The sequence below is a fragment of the Chiloscyllium plagiosum genome, unplaced genomic scaffold (genome assembly GCF_037043375.1).
Source record: "Chiloscyllium plagiosum isolate Xiang-an unplaced genomic scaffold, Cpla_swu_hap1 HiC_scaffold_27, whole genome shotgun sequence".
Lineage (NCBI taxonomy): Eukaryota > Metazoa > Chordata > Chondrichthyes > Orectolobiformes > Hemiscylliidae > Chiloscyllium > Chiloscyllium plagiosum.
The window spans coordinates 47,815,617-47,825,178 of record NW_028270165.1 but is presented as its reverse complement, the minus strand read 5'-3'; the positions used below and the strand labels follow the sequence as shown (position 1 = coordinate 47,825,178).

At 46.2% G+C, this 9,562-nt stretch overlaps 1 protein-coding gene across 1 annotated transcript; it reads left to right on the top strand.

Annotated features, from left to right (window-relative positions):
* The first annotated feature begins 6,039 nt into the window (after positions 1-6,039).
* LOC148143923 (uncharacterized) lies at positions 6,040-7,260 on the top strand. The gene is made up of 3 exons (XM_087974542.1): positions 6,040-6,858; positions 6,943-7,026; positions 7,111-7,260. The coding sequence occupies exons 1-3, from the start codon at positions 6,040-6,042 to the stop codon at positions 7,258-7,260; spliced, it is 1,053 nt and encodes a 350-aa protein (XP_087830668.1).
* Positions 7,261-9,562: the final 2,302 nt, after the last annotated feature.

Here is a 9,562-nt window from a genome sequence, read left to right as displayed (position 1 = left end):
TTCTGTTCTATTAAGATTGTCTCATATTTCAAGATCCGAGAGTCTGTGAACCATTGTCCTGCATTCTGATTTAAGAATTCTTTGCCTTTTACTCCAGAAACCTTGAGACCTTTGTTAGTTAATTTAACACCGCTAGGTCTAAAGCTTAGGGATGATCGTGCTGCTCCCGTATCCACTAAAAACACTGTTTCCTCTCCTTCAGGTCCCACCTTTAAATTTATCAAGGGTTCCCGGTGGGTCACAGGAGGAGGGAACCCCTGACTCCCCTAATCTTCATCAAAAATCATCAATGATACCGCTTCTCTTTGTCGTCCTAACCTTGGACATTGTCTATCGTAATTTCTTCAACTGCTGCAACCATTATTTTAGCTTTTTGTTTTTGTTTTTGTTTCTCCTCTTCCCTTTTCACATACACTTTCTGTGCCTCATATAACAGATCATCTATCTGTTTTTCACTCCAGCCTTCTAATTTCTGTAATTTCTTTTCTATGTCCGGCCATGATTTAGTCACAAATTGGACCTTTAAAAGTCCCTGTGCTACCGGATCATCGGGATTCATTCCCGAATATTTTCTAGTGGCTTATTTTAATCTCTGTAAAAAGGATGACAGGGCTTCCTCTTTTTCCTGTCTTACTTGAAAAGCTTAAAAAAACTTCTGAGATTTAGGTGCTGCTTCTTTAATACCCAAAATGACCATTTCTCATAAGTCCCTCATTTTTCCTCTATCATGTTCATCCATACCCTTCCAATGTGGGTCCACATTGGGGAATTTGTTTTTGGCTGGTATCACTCCCTCACCCACCGGATGTCTCTTTTCCATTCCCTCAGAGCAGCTCTTCTAATCATGCCCCTTTCTTCTCCTGACCGTACCTGATGTGGGGTGCTGACTACTAAGGCTCCCCTAAAAGTAAGTTTCCGACTCTCCTCTACCAATAAGGCTATTGCTACCACTGCCTGCACACACACTGGCCAGTAATGTAGCTTTCCATTCTTTAATTAACAATGAATTAATGCAGTCATGTTTTAAATTAACCATGAATCAATAAGACAGGTCACTGAGAATGTATGAAGGAATCCTGCCAATTAATATTGATTCAGGCTAACACAATTGAATTATTATAAATATTAATTATTAATTATATATTTTTGCTCAAGCACATTCATTTATAAGAACCTCAACAGATTCAATAGCACCTTTTGCAGTTAATTAAATCCCCAATTTGGTGGCAATATCTCATCATGAACGCAAAACTGATTCTTCGTGCCTCTCATCACAAAACTGTTGCCATAATCCAATTAACTTTTGTTTTTGTTCCCACTCCCTTGGGCTTAAAATTTAAGGATGACCTTGCTGCCCCCATATTGACTAGGAAAACTACGTCCTCTTTGTAAGGTGCCATCTTTAAATTTATCAAGGGTTCCTGGTGGGTACCCGGGGGCAGGAACTCCTGACACCCCTATTTTTCATCAAGGTTCATAAACGATACTGCCTTTACTTCCGTTTTCGGATCTGGACACTCTCTCTTAAAGTGACCTGTCTTTCCACAGTAATAACATCCCGCCTGTGGGGATTTCCACTTTGATCCTTCTTCCTGTCTACCAGACCCCTTAACATCTCCTCCCCGATCCTTTCTCCTCCCTTTTGTAACATCTCCTCACCCAATGTTTTGTTTAAACCTTGATTCTTTTAAAGAAATATTGCAATTTTTCTTGCTCCCTGTAATCTCAAATACAATTTATCAATTGATGCTTGCTTTTCTTTAAAGCCTGTTCCTAACTATACATTTTGGAATCTTACTTGTAAATATATATTTATATATTATAAATTCTTTTATTCAGTGTTTAATATTCAAAATGCAAAATGCACACAGTTCCCAACTCTGAAATCCACCACAATCACCCGGTTCCAGTCCCCTGATTCAAATCCAAAACTAGTCCTCCCAAGTAGTCCTGACCAGTCATTGCTCAATTGCAATGCTATAGATCGTGAAATAACCAGAGCTGCCTTAAAAGGATTTGTCTATTCAAGTTAAAACTTCAACTGTCCTCCATAAATCGCTTTTATGTAAGGATAAAAGGGATTAGTTAGAAACTGATAGTCAGGCAGTCATGACCTGTAAAAAGAACATTTTATTTCATAATCTTGCAAAATCCTTAACCTTAAAAGAAATCATGTTAAAATTTCCATAATAGAAATCAGATTCAAAACAATCCCGGATCTCAAGCTCCAGGGAACATTCAATCACCAACAAACAAATGTGCATTCACACTGAATCACAAAGGGTTAAACTTTCTACTAGCTGTACAGCTCTTTTCTCTCTCTCTCTCACACACACACACAGACACCATGTCTCACAGACACTTTGAGTTTCCCGCAACGACTCCTCTAGCTTTTGAATATTTTTCTGGGCGTCTGCCATAAGTTAGTTACAAAGTGCACCCTCAGTAGCCCTTCAGCTACTAGCCCTTCTGATACGAAGCATGATCTGATTCCTCCTGACTGTAAGGCTGTTTTTCATTGACATTTAATCTTTTTGTTTTTTATCCTTTCCTCCCGTCCGAGGATTGTACTTCCAATCTCTTAACATTTTTCCTAAAGGACTGTCCATTGGGATGTGGTCCTCGAACGTCCCTCTCATGTCCCCTTCTACATCTAAATTGCTATTCTTATTTCCCATTTTAATACTCGGCCGTTTTCTTTATATAATTTCAATTAACCTCTCTGAAGTTCGGTGTTACCTTCTTCCACACCCACTTCAGGGTCCTAATCTCCGCGTGGGGGTTTCCCTTCTTAATAACCGGTCTAAGGCTGGGTGATCGAATCAGTTAGACACCTTATTTGTTAGATTAACCTCGCCAATTAAAGACCTTTATTCTCTATTTTTTTAAGTTGCCAATTCCTCCCGTACTTCTCGTACGGAACCGACCACCAAGGTAATACTTAAAGGTCAATTTTCATACCTTGGTCTGTGCACATATGTTACTTGGTCGAATGCGCACCCCGTCCCGCGGCAATACCAGACAGCAAAATACGTTGTCAATCGAGGTCGCCCGAAATTTACCTTTATCCGGGTCTTATGTACACAAGAGTAACCTGACTGAACCACCACGTCTTACTGCCCTTCGCACCGCGGCGAAACAGCAAGTAATGCTGCAAATCCCGGCCGCCCGCGAATGTGGGTCTTACGTCCATAAGAGTTACCCGACCAAACCGCCGTGTCATAGTGCGCCTCGCTCGTGGCAAAGACTGACAACAAAACAAAACCCGCTGCCTACCCCAGTCACCCAGATAATACTTATTTAAGACCTTTTTCTTACCCGGGTCTTGTGCACAAGAGTTACCCGACCGACCCCGCTGCATCGCGTCTGTCCGTCCTGTCTCCAGGGTCTCCCAGTCCGGATCACGCTCGCCCAGAGCTGCCTCGGCAACAAGGGGAAACTAGAGATCGCCGAAATCAGCGAGGTGCACCTTCTCCGTTTCTCCAAGAATGCCGAGCGACCGGAGCTTGGGATCCCGGAACACGCCCCCAAATCTTTTAGAAACAAGTTTAATAAAATTTAGACGAGACCACCAAAACTGGAAACAAGACAATTTATTCTACGATCTTGCACGAAAGGGCATCAAATGCAGAAGCAAATGAGCAAATTAGAACTCAGGTTAGTGTACAGTTATACCCTTTGAGCTGAGTGAGGGCATGTCTCCAGACTCCTAATTACCCAATCTCTCTTACTGTACCAGACCACTGCCCAGCTGCGCTCCACCCTTATTACTTCCCCCTTCCCCAGGTTGGCAACCATCCTTTCTGTAAATGCTGACACATACACTTATTTTGTCAAGATCTGGTTTCACATTTTGTATCAATTCTGCTGGTACATTCCATCCTCGGACATTTCATTAACTTGTATCGTTTTGTGTAGCTCAAGCATTTCAGTTATCTCAGCTTTTTGCTGAAAGCATAATTTTACAAAAATAATTTTTTGTTATAGTAATTACACACCAATGTTAGCATTTAATTAACCACAATTATACACTGAAAAGTCCCTAAATACCTGCAGGGTTAATAGTTCTCTTGCTGTACCCCTTTTCTGTATGCTTTTTCTACATCTGCAAAAACAACACTTTACCCCATTTCGAACAGTTTTGAGCAAAAAGGCTAGGGGAATGGTTGAGGGTGAGTTACCCTTTGGAGGGTCGGTGTGGACTCGTTGCGCCGAGTGGCCTGCTTCTACACTGGGGATTCTCTGAAGGGAAGGAATTTCTGCAAACTGTGCAGGGCAGCACAGGCGGAGTGCGGGGTCCCGCTTCCGGCCGAGCCCCGCATCTCGTCCCGCCCCTTTCTCTTGCTCCGTCTCCCATACCCTCCCCCACCCCCGACCCATTGATGGCGTCACAATGCGCGGAAGTGGCCCTGTCAGTTTCAGAGTGAAACTCCCTCCCTCTGGAGGAATTGTTCATCCTGGGAAGGCGAGAGAGGGGAGGGGTGGAAATCTGTTCACTTGTAGCAGCTGGAGTGAATCCAGGGAGGGAGCAGATTCTGCAAACTCAGGTATGTGTCTTAATTACCTGGACGAGGAGGGATGGAAGGATGGGGTGGGGCTGTTTTCCCCAAAGTCTGAAGGGTGACATTACAGACATTTTATAGAATCCTGAGGGGCATGGATAGGGTCAATACTCAAGGTCTTTTCTTTCAGATGGGGGAGTCCAGAACGAGAGGGTAATAGGTTTCCGGTAAGGCCGGGGTGGAGAGATGTAAAAGAGATCTTAGGGGAAACTTTTTTGATGGAGAGGGTGGTGCAGTTATGGAATGAGCTGCCAGATGAGGTGGTGGGTTCTGGTACAATTCCAGCAGTTAAAAGGCACTTGGATGGGTGTATGAATACGAAGAGTTCAGTGGATCGGGGCCAAGTGATGGCAAATGCGACTGGAGTCATAGAGATGTACAGCACGGAAACAGATCCTTTGGTCCAACTCATTCTTGCCGAACAGATAGCCAACCCAATTTAGTCCCAGCTGTCAGCACCCGGCCCATATAGGGGCCAAGTGTGGCAAATGTGGCTAGATTAATGTAGGATATCTGGTCAGCTCGGACAAGTTGGGCCAAAGGGTCTGTTTCCGTGCTGTATGACTCTAATTATCTTTGGTGAAAGCAGAAGTGTGGTTGTGAAGACTGGGCTTTCAGAGCAGCTTTCAAAGATGTTTTGCCCTGACTGGGAGCAGAAGAGTTTCACTGACGTGTGTCGGTGTTAATGTCTTGATGTCTCAATTTGCTCCCACCTTCCTGGGGACGTTAACCATTTTGTTCCACAAATAGCTGCATTTCAGGTTACCCCATGAATTGACACACTTATGTTTGCTTCCCAGAATCAGACCTGCTCACTGTCAACTGTATCCCAGTGTTGTGGAGTTATCCAAAATGCAGAGAGATGTCAGTCTTGACGTTTTTGCTTTTCTGCCCCTTTAAGATTCTGAATCAGCACCTTCAGGGAATTAGTTAGAGTGGAGTGAGAACAGAGGGGAAGGGAGAGTGGGATGGTGCTTTCAATTTTGTGGAATAACAAAAGAAAAGAATATTCCACAGAAAGTAGAATTCCTTGTTCAGAATTTCTACCCTGCACTGACAGTGATGGCTTTTGTAATCTCTTTTTACAGAGCATTTGAAGATCTGAAGATGGAAGTTTCAAAATCAACAGATGAAGGCCTTATGCCCAAAATGTTGACTCTCCTGCTCCTCAGATGCTGCCTGACCTGCTGTGCTTTTCCAGCGCCACACTTTCTGACTCTCCAGTGTCTGCAGTCCTCACTTTGACAGTCACTCAATCCATCGGGATTGCAACGGTTTTCAACTATGATTCTGTGAGAAGGAGCAAAGCGTTTTGGTTCCTGTTTGAGTACGTTTCAGCATCAGTGGGACTGGATGAGAGACCCTACCATTGCAGTGCACTGAGTGTGGAGCCTGAAGCAGTTATATGGCCTGGAAAGAGGAATTCACAGTGGGGAATAGGCTCTGCACACGTTTGTGTGTGGCTGAAGCTCCAGTCATGGAGAAACCAGAAGAATCCCGCCCCGTGGAGAAACCGTGGAAGTGTGGCGACTGCAAAAAAGGCTTCAGTTTCCCGTCTGCTCTGGAGACTCATCGGCACAGCCACACTGGGGAGAGGCGATTCCCCTGCCCTGTCTGTGGGAAGGGCTTCAGCGATTCCACCAACCTCCACACCCACCAGCGGGTCCACATGGGGGAGAGGCCCTTCAGCTGCCACAAGTGTGGGAAGGCCTTTTCCCAGGCCTCCAACCTCCAGACCCACCAGCGAGTCCACACAGGGGAGAGGCCCTTTAGCTGCCCTGAGTGTGGGAAGGCCTTTACCAATGCCTCCAACCTCCAGACCCACCGGCGAGTCCACACGGGGGAGAGGCCCTTCAGCTGCCTCGAGTGTGGGAAGGCCTTCAGCAATTCCTCCCACCTGCTGACCCACCGGCGGGTCCACACAGGGGAGAGGCCCTTCAGCTGCCTCGAGTGCGGGAAGGCCTTCAGGAATTCCTCCCACTTGCTGACCCACCAGCGGGTCCACACGGGGGAGAGGCCCTTCAGCTGCCCTGAATGTGGGAAGGCCTTCAGCAATTCCTCCCACCTGCGGAGCCACCAGTGGGTCCACACAGGGGAGAGACCCTTCAGCTGCCCCGAGTGTGGGAAGGCCTTCAGTAATTCCTCCCACCTGCTGAGGCACCAGCAGGTCCACACCGGGGAGAGGCCCTTCAGCTGCCCTGAATGCGGGAAGGCCTTCAGTAATTCCTCCACCCTGCTGAGGCACCAGCAGGTCCACACCGGGGAGAGGCCCTTCAGCTGCCCTGAGTGCGGGAAAGCCTTCACCAATTCTTCTAACCTGCTAGGCCACCAGCAGGTCCACACTGGGAAGAGGCTGTTCCCTTGCACAGAGTGTGGGAAGGCCTTCAGGTATTCTTCTCACTTGTTGACCCACTGGCGGGTCCACACCGGGGAGAGGCCCTTCAGCTGCCCCGAGTGTGGGAAGGCCTTCAGGCATTCCACTAACCTGCTGACCCACCGGCGGGTCCACACAGGGGAGAGGCCGTTCCCATGCCACGAGTGCGGGAAGGCCTTCAGCAATTCCTCTAACCTGCTGAGGCACCAGCGGGTCCACACGGGGGAGAGGCCCTTTCGCTGCCCCGAGTGCGGGAAGGCCTTCACCCGCTCCTCCTACCTGCGGAGCCACCAGCGAGTTCATGTGCCATCGCAGGGGGATTGAAGGAATGACGGTCAAGTGCCATTATCGACTGGACTATCAATCTGATTCCGGGGACTCCCGGGTTCGATTCCCACTGCAGCAGATGTTGGAATTGGAATTTAGTCAGAAATCTGGAGTTCAGAATCTAACGGTGAAACCATTGTCGGTGGGGTGGGGGTGGAAGAAAACTCCCACCTGATTCACGCAGTTCTTTTTTAGGGAGAGGATTCACTCAGTCGTCCCAGCTGCATCCTTTACCTGATCTGGCCTACACGTGACTCCAGATCCACAGCAGTATGATTGACTCTGCACTGTCCATCCAACTTACTTGGATACAGGATACGGGTTGAAAATGCTGAGTGAGGCAATAATTTCTCCAGGTTAAGGATGTACCAAGGATCCAATTACAAAGGGCAACTTGGTGGTGACCGATAATGAAGAAAGTGAGGGGTTGGAGGGAGTGTGTGCACTTTGACTGTGAGCTGTTTTTAAAACATTGCTACTTTTTCTATGCCTTTCTGTTGGGAGATTCTGAAGCTGTAACAAAGTTGGGTCGCAATAAAGATTACCTGAACTTCACGCCAAGTTCAGACTCTCATTGAAAGCTTTGAATTGCAACCAGGTTTTTGTTTTAAAACTGCTCATTTCTTACAGGTGAAAGTGAGAACTGCTGATGCTGGAGATCAGAGTCAAGATTAGAGTGGTGCTGGCAATGCACAGCAGGTCAGGCAGCATCCAAGGAGCAGGAAAATCTACATTTTTCAGGCAATGTTGATTTTCCTGCTCCTCAGATGCTGCCTGACCTGTTGTGCTCATTTCTGACAGTCTCCTGTACTATGTTTCCAATGTTGTGTATTGGTTGCAGCAGTGAATGAGTAGCCAGTATTGTTAGAAATTATGAATTTTTCAGGAGTGCGGGAACTACATCATCCCATTGTCATTGGACAGTTTCCTGGCATCACTGGGAGGTGTGGGCTGTGTCGACTGGAAATGATGTGGAGGTGCCGATGTTGGACTGGGGTGGATAAAGTTAAAAATCACACAACACCAGATTATCTTCCTTCTGGTTTATTTGGAAGCACTGGCTTTTGGAGCGCTGCTCCTTCATCAGGTAGCTGTGGAGCAGAATCATAAGACACAGAATTTATAGCAAAAGCTGACGGTGTCATGCAACTGATAAGATATTGAACAAATCTAGATTGCGGATTAGTCTTTCATCTTTTACCATGGGTTGCAGGTTTCAGTTCATTAATATGTAAACCCCAGAACTACTTTTAATTCACCTTCTCGAGATGGTTTAAGGTTTTATAAAAATAGTTGACGTCTCAGCTCAGATACTGCATAAAAGGTGTGAGGTTCGAGTTTGTATCCCAATCTTGAATCAGATTGGTTCTATTAACCAAAGTAGGAATTTATAAAATATTACATGCAGTTTGTGTGCTTTTTGATCAAAATTGAATATATCTGCAAATATAATTCTGCAAATGCAAATTCACCCCATAGACTTATGTGTGACTGTGTGTGCATGAGAGTGTGTGTGCGCACATGCGACTTTGTGCATATATGCTAATGAAGTGTGTGTGGGAGATGGAGTATAAGCCTGTGATATGGTGTAAGTGTTAGGGTGTGTGGTGTCTGAGCCAGTGACAGACAAAGGCAAGGGGTTGCATTTTGCTAAAACAAGGAAGGGCAGGACTTGTACAGTTAATGGTAGGGCCCTGCATCGTGTTCTAGAACAGATTCATGGGGGGCGGGGCGGCGTGGAGGGGTTCTGGTACATAAAGTTAAAAATCTCTCAATGACACGTTATCGTCCAACTGGTTTATCTGGAAGCACAAGCTTTCGGAGCGCTGCTCCTTCATGGGGTGTTTGTGGAGCAGGATCATAAGACACAACCACCTGATGAAGGAGCAGCGCTCCAAAAGCTAATGTTTGCAAATGAGCCTGTTGCAGTATCACCTGGTGTGGTGTGAATTTTAACTTCATACACCCCAGTCCAACACCGGCATCTCCAAATCGGGGACATAGTTCTTTGGAAGTTGCATCATTGGTAGACAGGGTTGTGAAAGAGGCGTTTAGCACACTTTCCTTCATTGTTCACACCGTTCAGTGCAGGAGTTGGGACATCACGTTGTGGTTGTACAGGATATTGGTGAGACCACGTGGAGAGGACTGAGTACAGTTCTGGTCGCCCTATCAACGACCACAAGTTGTCGGGTGACCTTATTTCGATTTATAAAGTCATGGGGCGTGTAGGAAAGGTAAATATCACAGCGGGAAGAAAATTATGCAGCTCCCCTTTTTTACTTCTCTTGGCATTTGG

What these genes read in the sequence shown, in the direction of transcription:
- LOC148143923 (XM_087974542.1), top strand. Translation starts at nt 6,040, where the DNA reads ATGGAGAAACCAGAAGAATCCCGCCCCGTGGAGAAACCGTGGAAGTGT. An exon ending in GCTGCCCTGAGTGCGGGAAA is followed by an intron (nt 6,859 to 6,942) that starts GCCTTCACCAAT and finishes GAGTGTGGGAAG; the next exon opens with GCCTTCAGGTATTCTTCTCA. An exon ending in GCTGCCCCGAGTGTGGGAAG is followed by an intron (nt 7,027 to 7,110) that starts GCCTTCAGGCAT and finishes GAGTGCGGGAAG; the next exon opens with GCCTTCAGCAATTCCTCTAA.